Source organism: Pristiophorus japonicus, chromosome 3 (assembly GCF_044704955.1).
Source record: "Pristiophorus japonicus isolate sPriJap1 chromosome 3, sPriJap1.hap1, whole genome shotgun sequence".
NCBI lineage: Eukaryota > Metazoa > Chordata > Chondrichthyes > Pristiophoridae > Pristiophorus > Pristiophorus japonicus.
In genome coordinates this window covers 277,683,649-277,704,693 of record NC_091979.1, presented here as the reverse complement: position 1 = coordinate 277,704,693, position 21,045 = coordinate 277,683,649, and the positions used below count along the sequence as shown (strand labels likewise).

Genomic DNA, 21,045 nt, shown 5'->3' with positions numbered 1-21,045 from the left:
GCAATTTTAGGCATTGGGACTTTATAGAAAGTAAAGTGCAGGGCTATTTATCTGAAACGAAGGGTGGTAGATTAGCCATCTTTTCAATTACAGCTTACATAGTACCTCAGAGAATGAAATCATAAATTATAAGGTGGTCGTCAGATGAATTTTTTTTTACAATTTTTTTTACAATATTCTACATGCAGCATTGACCTAACGTTTCGTAACCATGGCTTTGATGATTAGAAGACTTTTAACATGCTTTAATTCTGCTGTTCATATTCTAACACGCACCAAGTCTTATTCACCACCCGTGCTTACTGACCTACATCGGTTCTCGGTTAAGCAATGCCTCGATTTTAAAATTCTCGTCCTTGTTTTCAAATTCCTCCATGGCCTCGCCCCTCCCTATCTCTGTAATCTCCCACAACCCCACAACTCTCAGATATCTGCGCTCCTCTAATTCTGGCTTTTTGAGCATCCCCAATTTTAATCACTCCACCACTGGTGGCCCTGCCTTCAATTGCCAAGGCTCCAAGTTCTGGGATTCCCTCCCTAAACCTCTCAATCTCTTTCCTCCAGGAAGGTGCTCCTAAAAATCTACCTCTTTGACCAATCTGCCCTAATATCTCCTTATGTGGCTCAGTGTCAAATTTTGTTTTATAATGCTCCTGTGAAATGCTTTGGGACATTTTGCTACATTAAAGGCACTATATAAATACATGCTGTTAACCAGAATTGAACTTTCATGAATTATGGTATAATGTTCACCCATCACCTGTGCTCGCTGACCTACATTGGTTCCCGGTCCGGCAACACCTCGATTTTAAAATTCTCATCCTTGTTCAAACCCCTCCAGGGCCTTGGCCCTCCCTATCTCTGTAACCTCCTCTAGCCCAACAACTCTCCTAAATCTCTACGCTCCTTCAATTGTGTCCCCTTGCTCATCCCTCCACCATTGGCAGTCGTGCTTTCAGATGCCTAGGCCCTAAACTCTGCAATTCCCTCCTTAAATCTCTCCACCTCTCTACCTCTCTCTCCTCCTTTAAGACGCTCCTTAAAACTTAGCTCTTTGGCCAAGCTTTTAGTTACCTGTCCTAATATCTCCTTATGTGGCGGTGTCAAATTTTGCTTGATAACACTCTTGTGAAACCCTTTCGGACATTTTATTACGTTAAAGGTGCTATATAAATGCAATTTGTCGTTGCCACTACCTATCTGAGATCAGCAGCCACAGTCTGACTTTCAGCTGAACTGAATCTTCAATTGCTCTGTTTAAGAGAAAGTTTTACACATGCCTGGAAACACACAAGCAGAGCTGTCCCTCAAAAGTTAAAGTTTAAACATTTAGAGAGCAGTAAGGGGCAGGGGGGAGGAAGAGAATAATTTAAAATAAGTCTGGTTAGAACTAATAAAGAGCCAGCTCGGATTTGTTAAGGGAAAATTGTGTGTGACTAATTTGATTGAGCTTTTTGATGAGGTAACAGAGAGGGTGGATGAGGGCAGTGCAGTTGATGTTGTGTATATGGACTTTCAAAAGGCATTGGATAAAGTACCACATTAGGCTTGTTAGCAAAACTGAAGCCCATGGGATAAAAGGGGCAGTAGCAGCATGCGTACAAAATTGGCTAAGGGCTAGAAAACAGAGTTGTGGTGATTGACAGTTTTTCGGACTGGAGGGAAGTATACACGTGTTCCCTAGGGTTCAGTATTACGACCACTGGTGTTTTTCATATACATTCATGACTTGAATTTGGGAGTACAGGGCACAATTTTGAAATTTGCAGATGACACAAAACTTGGAAGTGTAGTAAACAGTGAGGAAGGTAGTAATAAATCTCAAGAGAACATGGATAGGCTGATGGCATAAATGGACACATGGCAGATGAAATTCAATGCAGAAAAGTGTGAGGTGATACATTTTGGTGGGAAGCATGAGAAGAGACAATACATGCTAAATGGTACAATTTTAAAGGGGGTGTAAGATGAGAGAGACCTGGGGGTGCTTGTCCACAAATCTTTGAAGGTGGCAGGAAAAGTTAACAAAGCAGTTAATAAAGCATATGGGATCGTTAGCTTTATGAAGAGGCATCAAATAAAAAAGCCAGGAGGTTATGCCAAACCTATATAACCACTATATCGGCCCCTACTGGAGCATTATATCCAATTCTAGGCACCGGACTTCAGGAAGGACAAAGATCATCCAGCAGCCTGTGTGAAATGAATTTATGGTTTCCTTAAGATGCTAACTTAACTCAAGTAGAAGTTTCAAAATCTATCAGATGACAAAGGGGGAGGACTTTAACCCCAAAAAATGGGTGGGTTGAGGTCAGGTGGGAGGTTAAAGTAAAAATGTGAATCCCGATCCCAACCTGCCTAGTTCCGGATTTAACAGAGGCAGGACATTGGGCGAGCAGCTTCCTGGAGGCGGTCTGGCACTTTAAATATTATAATGAGGCTGGAAACCTCGGATTTAACTGAGGATGGTTGGGGATCCTGGGTCTCGGGATTCCCGAGGCGAAGACCGTTGGGGAGCAATCCTAGTGGGCCGGGCAGAGCAGGAGTCATCGGGTCCCCACCATCAGCGGGGAAACCCTGATTTCCGAGTTTTCCACGCTCTACTGGGCCACCAGTTCCCAGCGGGTCTAAATGTTAAAATTCCAGCGAAAGTGGTAACACTATTTTCACAAGGTAAAAGGTTTACTAAGCTTTTACAAACCAGTCAGATCTATATATATATATATAGCTTATTATAATCCTGAAGAAAATGGTACAGTGGCAGAAACATTGCTAATATGTCCCACTTTTCTTCTTTACAACTGTGATTTATTAAGGTCACTTTAGGATGATGAAAATAGGTATCCCCATTCAAATGCAAACTGTTGCAGTATTGTTATGAGATCATCTCAATTTCAACACATTAAAAAAGCCTCAGCTAGAAAACTTCAATTTAAAAGATCCTACGTCAAAAGAAAATTTGCACCACAATGCAAATATATTCATAACGTTTCTCGCGTTGAAGTATGATGTTGGCAACTTGCGTGCCAACCTAGAAGTTAGAAAAGCTGATCAACAGTTTCAAAGAGATTGACAACTCAAAAACGAAACACAACTGAAAAATAGCCTAAATAAAAGTTTATAATACTGTTTCAAAGTGACGGAACAAGTTAAATTATTTTAATTACATCAGACATTAGTATTTGTATTAGTGATTTAGGATCACATTCCACAATTCAATTTGTTTCTCTATGAAAACTGACCTTGCACATGACCTACAAAAAGAGGTTCTTAAAATAGCAGTGCACTGGTTTATGAACTTGTCATGACTTAATACTCAGCCAACCCATAAGATGTTATATTAAGGAGAGTGCTTCATTTTTTTTCAATGACCAATTACCATCTAAGTGTGAGAAACTTAAATAAAACAGATTCTGAGATGTACAAAAGCAAAATACTGCAGGTGCTTGAAATGTGAAATAAAAACAGAAAATCTGTAAATACTTAGCAGGTCAGACAGCATCTGTGAAGCGAGAAACAGAGTTAATGGGCCCAAGTTTCCACAAGAAAAAAAACGGGCGCCCCTCCGAGCTGGGCGCCCGTTTTTCGCGCCTAAAACAGCGCCTAAAAAAATCCTCGGTATTCTCCACCTACTTACAGGTCCTCTGGCCCCCGGCGCAACCAGCACGAGCTGTGGGGGGGGGGCGGAGCCAGGTCCCGGCGCTGAAAACAGTGCCGGGACCTCTGCACATGCGCGCTACAGTCGGCACACAAGTGCAGTAGCTCCAGGCGCCGAACTGTGTGGGAGGGGCCCGAAGCACGCAGCCCCTAGCCCTGGCTGAATGGCCTCACTGGGGCTGCGTGAATGAGGCTCCTCCCACGGCCAGCTCCTGCTCCCCGCCCGACCAGACCCGACACTCGCTCCCCCCCCCCCCCGCCGACCAGACCCGACCCGACACACGCGCCCCACCTCCGCCCCCGCCCCCCCCCCCCGCCGACCAGACCCGACACCCGCTCACCCCCCCACCCCGACCCGACACCCGCTCCCCCCCCCCGCCCCGACACCCAAGACCCCCCCCGCCCCGACCCGAGACCCGACACCCGCTCACCCCCCCCCGACTGACCCGACCCGCGCTCCTGTTCCCCGACCCGACCCCCCCCTCTCTTCCCCCCCTTCCCTCTCTCTTCCCCCCTCCCTCTTTTCCCCCCGCTCTCCCCCTTTCCCCCCCCCCTCTCCCTTTCCCCCTCTCCCCCCCCCTCCCTCTCTCTCTCTCCCTCCCTCCCTCCCCCTCTCCCTCCCTCCCTCCCCCCCTCTCTCTCTCCCTCCCTCCCTCCCCCCCCCCCTCTCCCTCCCCCCCACTCTCTCTCTCTCTCTCTCTCCCCATCCCGCTCAGCGGCACGAATGGCTGCAGAATTCTCCCTGGCTGAAGCACTTTCACACAGGTAGGAAGATGGTTTATTTAATCTTTTCTTGGCTTATAAATGTTTATTCAGGTTGGATTTATTTGTATAATATTTGTAGAAGTATAAATAATAAGGATTTATTGTCGAATTTAATGAGTTCCCTTCCCCCCACCTCGTTCTGGACGCCTAATTTGTAACCTGCGCCTGATTTTTTAATGTGTAGAACAGGTTTTTTCAGTTCTACAAAAATCTTCACTGGCTCCATTCTACTTTAGTTTGGAGTACATTTTCACTGTGGAAACTTTCAAATCAGGCGCCAGTGGCCAGACACGCCCCCTTTTGAAGAAAAAATTCTGTTCTAAACTAGAACTGTTCTACCTGACTAGAACTGCAGAAAAAAAAATGTGGAGAATTGCGATTTCTAAGATAGTCCGTTCTCCACCAGTTGCTCCTAAAAATCAGGCGCGAATCATGTGGAAACTTGGGCCCAATGTTTCAGGTCGATGACCTTTTGTTAGACCTTTCTGTGATGGACTCTGATTTTACCAGGTAAGAGGAGAGAGATAAAGTTCAGTGATTCCCAGACTAGATGTTGTTACTGCCCACCTTCTCACCTACTCATTACAACCAGGGGCATCCCCAAAATACCCCTACCCTACAGACAATGAATCCATCAGAGCTCACTTTTACCAAGCTGAGATTGTAGAACTCATAAAAACATCAGGGGTTGAATCTAGAATTGTCCTGCCTTGTATGGCTCAATATGCACACCATGGTGCATCTATCTGCTGAGTACCAAAAAAGCTTTGCAACTTTATTATATGTTTTTTTTTTTAAATAGACAGTGCATGGCATATCAATTCTATGTAGTGAGATCTGCACATTCTAATTTTAAGATTATGCCGCCTTAATCTGGATTTCACCACCAGAGTAAATCGTTTGTGTGTCTAACCTATATCCCTTTATCAGCTTAATCAGCTCAATTAGATCGCCCCATAACCTTCAAATCTCCAGGGAATACAAGCCAAATTTATGCAACCTGTCCATTTAACGTAACCCTTTAAATCCACGTATCATTCTGGTGAACCTGTGCTGTACCCCCTCCAAGGCCAATATATCCTTCCCGAGGTGTGCTGCCTAAAGCTAAATGCAATAATCCAGATGGGGTCTGACCAATGTTCTGCAGCCAAGCTTAATCCTGGTCTAATAGAAACATAGAAAATAGGTGGAGTAGGCCATTTGGCCCTTCGAGCCTGCACCACCATTCAATAAGATCATGGCTGATCATTCCCTCAGTACCCCTTTCCTGCTTTCTCTCCATACCCCTTGATCCCTTTAGCCGTAAGGGCCATATCCAACTCTCTCTTGAATATATCTAATGAACTGGCATCAACAACTCTCTGCAGTGGGTAATTCCACAGGTTAACAACTCTCTGAGTGAAGAAGTTTCTCCTCATCTCAGTCCTAAATGGCTTACCCCTTAACCTTAGACTGTGTCCCCTGGTTCTGGACTTCCCCATCATCGGGAACATTCTTCCCGCATCTAACCTGTCCAGTCCCGTCAGAATCTTGTAAGATTCTATGAGATCTCCTCTCATCCTTCTAAACTCCAGTGTATAAAGGCTCAGTTGATCCAGTCTCTCCTCATATGTCAGTCCCGCCATCCCGGGAGTCAGTCTGGTGAACCTTCGCTGTACTCCCTATCTATCAGGGAGCGGAAACTCTGGCTGATTTGTTTCCCTCACTAGACCAGGGGAACTCTGAAGCCAATTGTGGCATCCCACTTATAACAAATAACTCCTTTGTTATTTAAATTTTAAATATTACAAGATTTTAAAAGGAAAATGATAGGATAGTTTAAAATTTCCAGTTGTAAACAAACTTGCACAATTATGAATTCTAATATAATGGGGCAAGGGACATCATCTCGATAGCAACATAATTCTCACACCATTAGTTAGCTTGGGTCAACTACAATCAGGTTGATTGTACACTAATCTATAATAACAGCTGCAACTAAGTAGAGGGTTTCCAGTAACGTAATACAAGAGTAAACCCAAGCAGTTTTCCAATGTCTGTAGAAAACAGACATAGAATTGCAGTTCTGAAATACCACCTATGTGCTGTTGAATGTTTTTCTTCATGTTACATGGGTATCATATTGAGTGCAGCTTGAGGTGAAGAATACAGAACACAGATGAAAGGATAATAAAGCTCATTGGGATAGCTGAACTGATGTGTGACACTGCATGATAAATGCTGCATTACACATTTTGTTATTCACAACAGCAGGATTACTAGTTAACATAATGTTTGTAATCTTTGTTGTTTTACCCAAAGTAATTTGTCTCCTGAACCTATCGTTTTGTTGCTAAAGTGGTGGTTATAAATTCTCAAGACAATGTTATGTTCATAATCTCCTGGAAAAGAAAAAAAAAGGTATTTCCCAATGTAACTTTCCTGATCCATACAGCTTCAAGTTATATCTCTTCATCCCAAAATCCCTGATGTACTAAAAAAACGGTCTGTAACACCTCAGTAACTAGACTGCAGCCTCCTTTAAAAAAAACTAAGATAAAGTAACAAAGAATATGAGGAATGATTCCCCAATTTTGTGTACCAGCAGACAGCAGTTCTCCCAAAACACCAGCGGGCCGAAATTCATCCCCGCCGGAAACGGAGCGCACTTACTGTGTTTCAGCTGTTTTCACTACCGCGGTGGCCTCTTGTGCGAAATTCAACTCTTTGTCTTTTTTTCCAGCGGGGCGGAAGTCAGTCATAATCGGGGCGAAAGTGGGGGTGGGCACGGAGTGTCCGTCAAACTGGGGACGGAAGTGGGGGGCGGGCGAAGTGTCCGCCGCTATCAGTCATCAGCGAGGTGCTGATGACATCATCACACTGGCGCATCACCACATCCTCCACTTTACTTAAAGGGGAGAGCCACTGCGGGCTCTGCGATTCTTTTACTTAGGTCCACTGGGCCACCAGGGAGGATTTCGGCCAGGCCAGCGGCCTGGCACCCAAGAAGGATTCCGGCTGTCTGTTGGCGGCCCAGCCGAACCCGGGGACATAATTGTCGGGCCGACCTGTCAGTCAGCTGACAATAAAAAATATGATGGCAGCCAAGGCAGTGTGCCCACCCCTTTAATAGTGGTCACACTGCCATTTTACACACAGTGCACCGACATAAAAAACTGTCGGGGGGCACCAAGCGGTGCCCGCAAGATTTTTCAAGGTAAATTTTGCTTCGGGGGTGGGGCGGGGGGATCAGTGGTGTGCGCTTTGATGACGCACTTTGGAGGGTTCGGCAGCAACAGGGCGGAAGTAGGGACCGATGGAAAAACCACTGAGGCGAATTTCGCGAGCGGTGACCATTCCGCAAAACAATCGGCTACCATTCGACACCGCCGCGTGCTGCCACTTTTCAGCGGTAACAGGCCTTATCTGGAGGCTGAATTTCAGCCCCCAGATCTCAATCACCCGAATGAAATTTACAGCACAGAACCAGCCATGCTGCTCATCAAGCCTGTACTGGTGCCAGCAGTCCAGCTGGAGATGTATATTTAACCCCACTTCTCTGCCCATCCTATATACTCTTGCTTTTCAAATATTTATCCAATTCCCTTTTAAATGCTTAAGTCATTTGTGGTAAAGCATGTTCTGAGAACTAAGTCAACAAATCTCTTCAGACGTCCTCCTTCATTCCTGAGTCGGTGTCCCCTTTGTATGTCTAATGTAAAATTGCAATTTTAAATATATGAAAACATATATTGTATAAGTATAGCTATACAAAAGACAGCCATTTGCTTCACTGCCACCCACCTGCCTCCGAGATGTCTGCGCTCCTCTAATTCTGCCCTCTTGAGCGTCCCCGATTATAATCGCTCAACCATTGGTGGCCGTACCTTCTGTTGTCTAGGCCCCAAGCTCTGGAACTCCCTGCCTAAAGCTCTCCACTTCGCTTTCCTCCTTCAAGACGCTCCTTAAAATATACCTCTTTGACCAAGCTTTTGGTCACCTGCACTAATTTTTACTTATGCAGCTCGGTGTCAAATTTTTATCTCATAATACTCCTGTGAAGCACCCTGGGATGCTTCACTACGTTAAAGGTGCTATATAAATACAAGTTGTTGTTGCTGTAGAAATACAGCACTACTTTTCTCTGAGCTCACAATAAATCTTTAGATCAATATTAAGTCCCACTTGTTTAGCTCAGGTTGTATTAACATATATTCTGGAAACAAACCATGTGGGTTACTAAGTAATTTGGACAATATGACAACAGTGTTTCCAACATTCATCATCTAGAAGTACAGCATTTGATTAAAAAGTCTTCTAACAATAATAGACAGAAATAAGATAGTCCTCTAGTCACGTCACGCTAATTTAAAATGAGCAGAAACACTATGAAAAACATAGCAGTCCTGGAATAATTTATGTTGAAAGGGAAAATATATTTCTATTTGATGTCAGAAAGGATTTAAGTTAGTTGTAAATCTTCACTTCACCAATCTAAGGTTAACTGTGTGCCAGAGCATTTTATATTCTGATTGACCCAATGCACACAATGGATGATGTTTACATCTCGTTAGGATGTATGATTAATGAGAGTGTAGTCTCCCCTTAATTGCTTTAAAACTATATTTATTATTATTTTATAGCGTTGAACTGGATTTCAAGCAACAAGAGGACAAGTTTCAGCCCGTTATGAGAAAACTACATCCTACTGAAGAAACTCAGGTTTCAACCCTGCCTTACTCACAAGAATTCTGTTCATCTGCCTACCAAAAGCAAAAACCTAGCAAGACTGAATCAAAAAAGCATGGGAAATGGAAACTGTGGTTTCTTTAATTAAACCTATTAAAGTTTCTAAATCTTAATTTCATTCAACTGAAGTGACCCCTTTTTGACTGGTTTTGGAGTTGAGCTGAATACTCATTTACCAAGAGTTTAAAATCAGCCGTCAAGTCATTATTCAGGGCAGCATTCAGTTCAAACCATTCACTGCAAAAGATTTTAGTTCTAATCAATCACTACCATGCATGGGCATGAAATAACATACAATTTTTTATTTACAGTTCACAGAGAGAGAGCAAGTAATAATTTAAATGGATGTATTCTAACACTATTTTTATTAATCCTCCAAATGCTATGATTTGGCCTGTTAATGTCAAGCTGTCATTTCATGCTTTGCTAATAAGCCAGAAAGTCTTATGCCTTCATCCATTAAATAATGCAGCAAAGAAATAGAGAAAGTTACACTTTTATAGGGGTTTGCATTATTTATGTTTAGTTCAAGAATCTTAAGTTAAGAGCATGAAATTAATATTTTCAAGCACATTGCAGATTAGGGAGAAAAAAGCACAATTCTTCAAATAGGCACGCCCGACGATAAATGTCAGTGATGCTTGTCATAAGGCTTTACATGCCGAGTAATATCCCTGTAAATCTTCTTATAAAATAGAATCACATTTAACATTAATATTGCACAATGCTTTCCCAAATCTGCATTATGTACGAATGTTCATATGAAAAATGTGAACTATGCCCATGCATAAGCAGTGATATATCTTTAATCATTTTCAGTTGATAAGCTCTGGGCACAGGGTATATTTTTCTCCATTAGGAACATTTTAATCCACTGGTACTTGAAAACCGGGTTGATTTGAAATATTGATCACAGAGTATTTTATTTTTTGATCAGGAAGGGGAGAGAAGAACTATTAATGACCACTATAAAAGGTATAAAAGTTTTAAAAGAAACCTGTGCATAATGTAAAGTACAATATAGGAAGGTGCATAAAAATGCAACAAATGATGATTTAAATGCATAGAATATGTGTTTCATCGCTCTACATTACAAAACTAAATGTCACAAAGTAACCTTCACAGAACACATGAAATGGCATTTGTTACATTAGTTTTCACATTATAAGTACTTTGCACTACAAAAATACTTCATTTTCTTGTAAAAGTATGGTCACTTGAAGTCAAATATTAAGCTAAAGTAATGCAACAAGTGTATATTTATAGAACAGTATATATATGAAATGGTTTAACTGTAAACACTGATTAAATAAATCACTATTTCGTATTTGGTGCAATCTTGCTGGGAAATTATTTTAACATTTAATCTTTGTAAACTACTACAATAAATGCAATTAATTTTACATAAACTTAAATATTGCTTTCATTTGTAAATCTAATTTCAGTAGCTTTTGAAACCAATATATTTTAGTGAGCTAAGTTTTTTAGCATTATAAAAATCATAGTTTATCATTATTCCATTAAAAAAAACAAAAGGCTGTGTCAAGTGATTATTTTGAAAATCAAATTATGTTGTATGCTGAAGCAAATTAACTGTTTGAATTGAATATCCATTGAAAAAAGGGGTCAACCTTCAGGTTGATGCCAGTGTTCCTCAAAGTTCAGTACTTAATTTTAAACCACTTTCCAATTTCACTTTTAACTATTTAAATCTCAAAATAACTTTAATTTTTAAGATGCTGTAATATTTAGTTGACTATTTGTTTTTAAAGCTGTCCAATCACCGTGTTGGAGTATGACTTATCACATACTGCTGTAAAACTGAAGACTACTGTTCCAGTCACATTCATACGGAGAAGAGGGATTTCCTGTTTGCCATTTATGGCAAAATCAGAGGAAATCTTCCGTCATGATAAGCAGCTAGCTCTAAAAGGTAATCAAGTACATTTCCCATTACTCTCTCTAAGAACCAAACTGCCCACTTAAAGTTATCCACTAAAAAGGGCATTCGAAACATGATACATTGATTTTTTTTGTGTAGTATCCCAAGAATTTATGAAATGGGACTGAATGTCCCTCTAAATGACTGGACAATATGTAAAGTGAAAGGATGCATTACAAAATTTCACTTAATAAAACAATCCTCTCCTCAACGGGCATAATTTTCAGATTTCGGCAAAAGCGGTAGTTTTTCACCAAAATTACTGTTTTCGCTGCGCTACCGTTTTTAGGCCGAACTTCCAGCCTTTACGTCTGATCGGTAAAGTTGGCATTGCATGAGGATTCACGGCGCAAACTGAGAGTTTCGGCAACATTAGTCCGGGCTGGTAGTGCTGCGAGAGAGGCCTTGGGAGGGGGAAAAACAAAAAACAGAAAATTGCAACAAACATTCAAGAAACATTCACAAAACCCTTACCTACTAAATCGCTAAAAAGGAATTAAAAATAAAAACTTTAACTTACCTTTTTTGCAGGTCTTCATACTTACCGCTGCTGGCAGGGCTGCACCGAGAGGTTTGACCCTATCGGTATTCTGGGTGTAGAGTACAGGTCTGGAGAGAGCCGAAAGATTGACGGTAACGCAATCCGCGGCACTGCATGTTGTTTCACGTCAGCGCTCCTCCCCCCAGCGGTACGTGGAAGCACGCCGCAAAAAGGTGCCCGAGGATCCCACAACCGTGTTTTCGCCGCGGAGGGTCAAATCACGGCGACAACTTGGTCACAAAGTCGATGAAAATCCAGCCCCTGATCTTCATTACAGATCTCACTATCTTTATTCTTCATCTTTTTCCACTTATTTTTCTTTGGTCTTTCTATATTGCAATTTCCTCCCACTCCTGGGGCTCAATTTTCCCCCAGTGAATTGCGGCGTTTATTTGGCGCAGGCTGCTTTTCTTGGCCCAAGTTAAAAAATACAAGTTTCCCCAATCAACTTGCACCAGCGTAACTCAGTTAGTAAAGTTTTTTTAGGTTAGTTTTTTTTCAGTCAAACGGGACGTAATTTGCCACCCGCGCCAATTCTGGTCAGTTAGGCAAGTTTGGCCATGTCAGAGTTACGCCAGTTCTTCTTAGGCCAGCATATGTGGCCTCTGTAGAAAAACCTTTTGGTGAGTTAAGGAAATCGGCGCAGATAAGTAAATCACGCAGTAGATGCCCGGACAGCAGCAGCTGGAGAGGTTAGAGAGAGTGGGGAAACCTTTCTGGTATCGTTAGGTGCAGGGACCGGGAAAGAGGAGGCCATTCGGCCTGGGATAGGTGCGGGGACCGGTATCGGAGGCCAGTCGGCCAGGAATAAGTACGGGGATCGGGACCGGGAGGCCATTCGACCTGGGATAGGTACAGGGACCCGGACCGGGGGCCATTCGGCCTGGGATAGGTGCAGATATCGGGACCGGGAGGAAGCCATTCAGCCAGAGACAGGTGCAGGGATCAGGAGACCATTCAACCTAGGATAGGTACAAGGATCAGAATCAGGAGGCCATTCGGCCAGGGATAGGTGCGGGGATCGGCACCGGCACTGGGAGGCCCTTTGGCCTGGGATAGAAGCAGGGATTGGCACCGACATCAGGGGGAGGGGGGGAACTTTAATAATTTAATGGAGGTAAGTTGCTGTAATGTGCTTGTGCTTGGTAAGTTGCTGCAATGTATTTTAATGTGCTTGTGCAGGTTGCGAGTTGGCTGTATGTTTCACTTTCCAGCCTCAGCCCGCATTGTGTCCCTGATTACCATGGCAACCCGATCTTTTTGGCGCAGATCAAAGCTCCTCCCCCAAAACTAAACGACAGGCTAGGCGGTGCTAAAATGAAGAAATCAAACAGGGAAACTTGGAAGATTTTTTGGGGGGCTTACTTGGGCCCCCAAAGAAACGGGCGTAACTCTTCAAGTATGCCAAAAAACAGCTTTGGGAAAAATTGAGCCTTTTTTTTAAGCAGCAGGCAGATACTGAAGAGAGAAAGAGGCCAGGAAAGAGAACATAATGAAATATACAAAAGTTTAAAAAACTGGCCAGAGGTGTACAAACATAGCCAGAAGAAAAATTGGATGAAGAACACATGGAGACAATCTGTGAGGACAGAAATGCCTTGGAGGAAAGCAGAACATATGGAGAGGTAAGACCGCAGGAAATGGATCTCTTCAACAGGCACCTTTGATGCAATAGAAACCATCAGTTTCATTGCAGATAGTTGCACAAATTGCATTTTCATGGTAATGAAACTGGAGATAAATGCTTCAATTTCACAATTGTGGTTTCTTATAACACATATGCTATTTTTCTTTTCAATTACTAACAAAATCCTTTAAATATTGTTTCATGCCAAGATCATTAAACAGTTTGCATCATGTTGCTGCAATCATTATCTGAATTTCTTGCACCATTATTACTCAAACAATGATTAGATGGGTGTAGCATTTCATTACTGTTCAGAACAAGGCAAGAGAACTAAGTAGAAAAAAAAAGTGGTTTTGGAGGATCAATTTTGATGTTTGAAGGATTAAAAACATACTTTGGCTCAACTACTGTAGTGCTCACAGACCTGGAACATTCAAACAGGGAGCTCCTGTAAAGATGAAAATTGCTTGCATGCTAACTCATGGCTGATCTTCGACCTCAAACTCCACTTTCCTTCCCTATTCCCATATCCCGTGATTCCTCTGGAGTCCAAAAATTGAATATACTCAACAACTGAGCTTCCACAGCATTTTGGAGCAGAGAATTCTAAAGATTCACAACCCTCAGTGAAGAAATTCCTCCTCATCTCTGTCTTAAAAGGCCGGTCCCTAATCCTGAGACTATGCCCCCTAGTTCTAGACTCTCCAGCCAGGGGAAACAATCTCTCAGCATTTATCCTGTCCACACCACTCAGAGTCTTGCATGTTTCAATGAGATCACCTCTCACACTTATAAACTCCATGGAGTACAGCCCCAATTTACTCAATCTCCCATCATAGGACAACTCTCTCATCCCAGAAATCAATCTAGTATGTCTTTCCTTAAATAAGACCAAAACTGTGCACAGTACTCCAGGTGTGGTCTCATCAGAGCTCTGTACAATTGTAACAAAACTTATTTGCTCTTGTATTACAACCCTCTAGCAATAAAGGCCAACATGCCATTTGGCTTCTTAATTGCTTGCTGTACCTGCATACTAACTCTCTGCATTTCTTATACTTGGGACATCTAAATCTGTCTCATGTTGCTACAATCATCATCTCACCATTTAAAAAATATTTAATTTTTCTCTTCTTCCTACCGAAGTGAATAACCTCACATTTCCCCACATTATACTTCATCTACCATCTTATTGCCCATTCACAACCTGACTATATCCCTTTACCGGCTCTTTGTGTCCTCCTTACATCTAACTTTTCCACCTAACTTTGTGTCGTCAGCAAATTTGGATTCAATGCACTCGGTCCCTTCAAATTAAATATTGGAAAGATCGAAGCCGTTGTCTTTGGTCCCTGTCACAAAGTGCTTTCGCTGGCCACCAACTCCATCTATCTCCCTGGCATCTGTCTGAGGCTGAGCCAGACTGTTCGCAATCTGGGGGTTATATTTGACCCTGAAATGAGCCTCCAGCCACATCTCAGTGTCATAACTAAAACTACTTATTTCCACCTCCATAACATTGACCATCTCCACCCCTGCCTCAGCTCACCTGCTGATGAAACTCTCATCCATGCCTTTGTTACCTCTAGTCTTGACTACCCGAAAGCGCCCCTAGCTGGTCACCCCCATTTTACTCTATGTAAACTTGAGGTCATCCAAAACTCGGCAGCCCGTATCCTAACTCATACCAAGTCCCGCTTACCCATCACCCCTGTGCTCGCTGACATACATAGGCTCTCGGTTAAGCAACGCCTCGATTTCAAAATTCTCGTCCTTGTTTACAAATCCCTCCATGGTCTCGCTCCTCCTTATCTCTGTAATCTCCTTCAGCCTCACAACCACCACCGGACCTCCCTGCCCCATCCCCCCCACCCCGAGATATCTGTACTCCTCAAATCCTGCCCTCTTGAGCATCCCTGATTATAACTTTGTTTTGTCTTATAACATTCCTGCAAAGCGCCTTGGGGCGTTTTACTATGTTAAAGGCGCTATATAAATACAACTTGTTGTTTTTGTTGTTGTTCACCTAAGTCATTAATATCGATTGTAAATAGCTGAGGCCCAAGCACTGATCCTTGTAGCACTCCACTAGTTACGGCCTGCCAATCTGAAAATGTCCCATTTATCCCTACTCTGTTATCGGTTGGTTAACCAATCTTTTATCCATGCTAATTACATTACCCCCAAGCCTATATCTGTATCTTGCTTAACAGCCTATTATGTGACACCTTATTGAAGGGCATTTGGAAATCCAAATATACTATATCCACTGGTACCCCTTTATCTACCCTGCTCGTTACATCCTTAAAAAAACTCGAATAAATTTGTTAAACACCATTTAACTTTCATAAAACCATGTTGACTCTGCCTAATCATATTATGAGTTTCTAAGTACCCTGTTACCAATTCCTTAATAATGGGTTTCTGCATTTTCCCGATGGCTGACGTCAGGCTAACTGGCCTATACTTCCCTGTTTTCTATCTAACTCCTTTCTTGAATAGCAGGGTTACATTTGCTATCTTACAATCTGCTGGAAACATTCCTGAATCTAGAACATTTTGGAGAATCACAACCAATGCATCCATCATCATCATCATAGGCAATCCCTCGGAATCGAGGAAGACCTGCTTCCACCCATAAGGTGAGTCCTTTGGTGGCTGAACAGTCCAATACGAGAGCCACAGACCCTGTCACAAGTGGGACAGACATTAGTCGGGGGAAGGGGGGCCGGGACTGATTTGTCGCACGCTCCTTCCGCTGCCTGCGCCTGACCTCTTCACGCTCGAGGCGTTGAGATTCGAAGAGCTCAATGCCCTCCCGGATGCACTTTCTCCATCTAGGGCGGTCTTCGGCCTGGGACTCCCAGGTGTCAGTGGTGATGTCGCATCTCACCAGGGAGGCTTTGAGGGTGTCCTTGTAACGTTTCCGCCGCTCACCTTTGGCTTGTTTGCCGTGAAGGAGCTCTGCATAGAGCAATTGCTTAGGGAGTCTCATGTCTGGCATGCGAACTATGTGGCCTGTCCAGCGAAGTTGATCGAATGTGGTCAATGCTTCAATGCTGGGGATGTTAGCCTGGGCGAGGACACTGATGTTGGTGCGCCTGTCCTCCCAGAGGATTTGCAGGATCTTGCGGAGACCTCATCTATCGCAGCCACCACTTTTGGAACCCTAAGATGTAGGCCATCAGGTCCAGGGGATTTGTCGGGCTTTAGTCCGATTAGTTTCTCAAGTACTTTTTCACTAATGATTTGAATTACTTTAAGTTCCTTGCTCTCATTAGTTCCCCACTATTTTTGGTGTACCTTTTTTGTGAAGACAAATACAAAATATTTGTTTACAAAATTCTCATCCTTATTTTTAAATCCCTTCATGACCCTGCCCCTCCCTATCTCTGTAATCTGCTCCAGCCACTCACACGCCCACCCCCCCCCCCCCATCCCCGAGATGTCTGCGCTCCACTAATCCTCTTGAGCCTCTCTGATTATAATCGTTCGACCATTGGTGGCCATGCCTTCTGTTGTCTAGGCCCTAAGCTCTGGAATTCCCTGCCTAAACCTCTCCACCTCTCTTTCCTCTTTCAAGACGCTCCTTAAAACCTACCTCTTTGACCGTGCTTTTGGTCACCTGCCCTAATTTTTCCTTATGTGGCTCGGTGTCAAATTTTTTGTCTCATAATACTCCTGTGAAGCGCCTTGGGATGTTTCACTACATTAAAGGCGCTATATAAGTACAAGTTTTTGTTGTTGTCATTTCCTTGTTACATAAGAACATAAGAACGGGACAAACGAAATAGGAACAGGAGTAGGCCATACAGCCCCTCGAGTCTGCTCCGCCATTCAATAAGATCATGGCTGATCTGATCATGGACTCAGCTCCACTTTCCCGTCCGCTCCCCATAACCCCTTATCATTTAAGAAACTGTCTATTTCTGTCTTAAATTTATTCAAAGTCCCAGCTTCCACAGCTCTCTGAAGCAGTGAATTCCACAGATTTACAACCCTAAGAGAAGAAAATTCTCTTGTCGGTTTTAAATGGGCGGCCCCTTATTCTAAGATCATGCCCTCTAGTTCTAGTCTCCCCCATCAGTGGAAACATCCTCTCTGCATCCACCTTGTCAAGCCCCCTCATAATCTTGTACGTTTCAATAAGGTCACCTCTCATTCTTCTGAATTCCAATGAGTAGAGGCCTAACCTACTCAACCTTTCCTCGTAAGTCAACCCCCTCATCCCCGGAATCAACCTAGTGAACCTTCTCTGAACTGTTTCCACGCAGTATTCCAGGTGTGGCCTCACCAATACCTTTTATAGCTGTAGCAAGACTTCCCTGCTTTTATACTCCATCCCCTTCGCAATAAAGGCCAAGATACCATTGGCCTTCCTGATCACTTGCTGTACCTGCATACTATCCTTTTGTGTTTCATGCACAAGTACGCCCAGGTCCCGCTGTACTGCACCGCTTTGCAATCTTTCTCCATTTAAATAATAACTTGTTCTTTAATTTTTTTCTCCCAAAGTGCATGACCACATACTTTCCAACATTATACTCCATCTGCCAAATTTTTGCCCACTCACTTAGCCTGTCTATGTCCTTTTGCAGATTTTTTGTATCCTCCTCCCACATTGCTTTTCCTCCCATCTTTGTATCGTCAGCAAACTTGGCTACGTTACACTCAGTCCCTTCTTCCAAGTCGTTAATATAGATTGTAAATAATAGTTGGGGTCCCAGCACTGATCCCTGCGGCACCCCACTAGTTACTGGTTGCCAACCAGAGAATGAACCATTTATCCCAATCCTCTGTTCTGTTAGTTAGCTAATCCTCTATCCATGCTAATATATTACCCCCAACCCCGTGAACTTTTATCTTGTGCAGTAACCTTTTATGTGGCATCTTGTCAAATGCCTTCTGGAAGTCCAAATACACAAATATAATTTCTCCTATCTAAGCCTCTAAGAGACCAACACTTATTTTGCTACTGTCTCCCTTTTTACATACTTGTAAAAGTTCTTACAATGTTATTAATATTTTTGCTAATTTACTCTCATTCTATTTTCTCCCGTATCAGTTTTTTGGTCATCCTTTGTTGGTTTCTAAAGCTCTCCCAATCCTCAGGCTTAACACAATATTATCCTTAAATTTCTTTAATTAGCCACGGATGACTTACTTTTCCCGAGGCGTTTTTATTTCTCAATGCTATGTATATTCGTTGAGAATTTTGGAATATTTGTTTAAATGATTGCCACTGCTTACCTACTGTCACACCTTTCAATCTAATTTCCAAATCTACCTTAGCCAACTCGCCATACCCACATATTTGACTTTGTTTAAGTTCAAGACACTCTTGTCAGACTCAAGAATGTCACTTTCAAACTCAATGTGAAATTCTATCATATTATGATCACTCTTCCCGAGAGGATCCTTTACTAATTAACCCTGTCTCATTACACAAAACAAGATCTAAAATAGCCTGTTCCCTGGTTGGTTCCATGACGTATAATTCTAGGAAACTGTCTCAAATACATTCCATGAACTCGTCCTCCAGACTGCTCTTGCCAATTTGATTTGCTCAATCTGTGCGCAGATTAAAGTCCCCCATGATTATTGTATTACCTTTGTTACAAGCTCCTATTATTTCTTGATTAATACTCTATCCAATGGTATAGCTACTGTTAGGGGGCCTATAAACTACTCCTACCACTGTTTTCTGCCCCTTGTTATTTCTTATCTCCACCCATACTGATTCTACTTCCTGATCTTCTGAGCCAAGATCCATTCTCACTAATCCAAAAGCAAAATACTGTGGATGCCGGAATTTGAAATAAAAACAGAAAATGCTAGAAATCTCAGCAGGTCAAGCAACACCTGTAGAGCGAAAGAGAGTTAATGTTTTGGGTCAATGACCCTTCGTCAGGATCATCGATCCGAAACGTTAACTCTTTCTTTCCACAACTGCTGCCTGACCCACTGAGATTTCCAGCATTTTGTGTTTTTAAATCCATTCTCACTACTGTCCTTATGTCATCCTTAATTATTAGGGCTACCCCACCTCCTATTCCAGTCTGCCTGTTTTTTCGATACGTCAAATACCCTGGAATATTTAGTTCCCAACCCTGGTCACCTTGCAACCATGTCTCTGTAATGGATATGAGATCATAACCATTTATCACTATTTGTGCCACTAATTCGTCTATCCTGTTACGAATGCTCCATGCATTCAGGTAAAGAGTTTTTCATTTTAACCTTTTACCATTATTCCCTGCTTTCATCTTATTCGCTGATGCACGATTACCTTTAAACTCTCTGTCCCTTCCTGTCACACACTGCTCATCTTTACCCAAATCGCTACACTGCTCCATTGCCTTGACTTTTTTCTTTAAATTTCTAAATAACCCCTCGCCTGACCGCATCCCCACCCCACCCAAGGGCACATAATCTTAAAGTTAGCTATTTAGGAGCAAAATCAGGAAGCACTTTTTCACTTGCAATTGCAATTCTTCCCTCTCCCCTTTTCAACCTTGTTGGGACAATTGGAACGCTCAAGACTGAGATAGATAGATTTTTGTGAGGCAAGTTTATCAAGAAATATAGAGCAACGGTGGGAAAGTGGAGTTGAGGTACTTATCAACCATGATCTAATTGAGTGGCAGAGCAGGCCCAAGAGGCTGCCCCTAATTTTCCTATAAAGATGGTCCTTTGTTCTTTAAGACAACAGAGATAGGAAATACAATTTTTCTAAAAGTTAAACAAAATCAGTCTTTTTCAAATACAACTTCTTTGTCATTAAAGCACCACCTATACAAAAATGTCAAATTCTGTTATTTAAAGATGCAGTTCACACAGATATATAGCACTACAACACAAAAATGTCATGTGGAGCATACAGCACCTTGCATTCACATGATCACAATGTGCACTGTTCCATTGCACTTCCACCCCAGCAATCAAGGCAGCGCATCTTTATTTTCAAATTTAGATGGCCTTATAAAATATGATTAACAGGAATTACTTTGCCAATATTGACTTCTCTTTTAAATCGTGAGATTTATTCCTATGACATCCTGTAGTCTTAATAGATTAGACATGCCAATTGCAAAACTAAATAATAATGAAAATAAGTTTTAGCCAATAGTATTAAGCCATTGTTAATAAGTCTGCAAATCTCCCATATGTGCATGTTTTTCTTGTGACTTCCAGAATTCATTGCATGCCGTGTACCAAGATCATACACACAGAAATGGTGAGCAAACCAGATTGTTAATCAAATCAATGTCAATCAAAGCCACAAATTTGGGTCATCTTTCAGTAACTTCCACAGAAATGTACAATGAAAATTTATGTACAAAATATGCTCAACTTACCCAAGTAAATTACAGAAAAATACGATTGGTAAACTTGATTTCCTGTACTTCTACATAACTGGTATACAGAAAACCATTGTTAATCACAGAATGAAATTTTAGTTTAAAAAGTATGTGACACAAATTGATCTTGTCTCAAAATGCTGAAAATGCATTGCATGAAAATGGAAGTTGTTAAATCTATTTTTAACTAAGGATACATACCATTAGTTTCTGGCTTTTCAACTCATTCTTCCTCTCCAAAAGCAATGGAGCCCATTGTTAACATTTAGAAAATGAAAATCATCCAAACAGCTTCAGTGGGGAAAACAGAGTTATGCAGACGAGTGATTTCCCAGGTTTGATCGCTGATCTGTGCTGAATTAGCTAATCTCAACTCATAACACCATGTGACATTACATTTGGCCCCAGAGTCGTGGAGCAAAGC

General features: G+C 42.2%; 2 protein-coding genes across 3 annotated transcripts in view; one reads left to right on the top strand and one right to left on the bottom strand.

Annotated features, from left to right (window-relative positions):
- The window catches only part of LOC139260306 (inhibitory synaptic factor 2A), a 64,915-nt gene extending 55,637 nt beyond the window's left edge, over positions 1 to 9,278 (top strand). Inside the window, exon 4 of the mRNA XM_070876755.1 lies at positions 9,045 to 9,278. Coding sequence (XP_070732856.1) covers positions 9,045 to 9,234 — 190 coding nt within the window. The 3' untranslated portion in view covers positions 9,235 to 9,278. The remainder of the gene's footprint in view (positions 1 to 9,044) is intronic.
- Positions 1 to 21,045, bottom strand: part of dock1 (dedicator of cytokinesis 1) — an 816,280-nt gene that overhangs the window by 464,252 nt on the left and 330,983 nt on the right. The gene's annotated exons all lie outside the window — the stretch shown is intronic.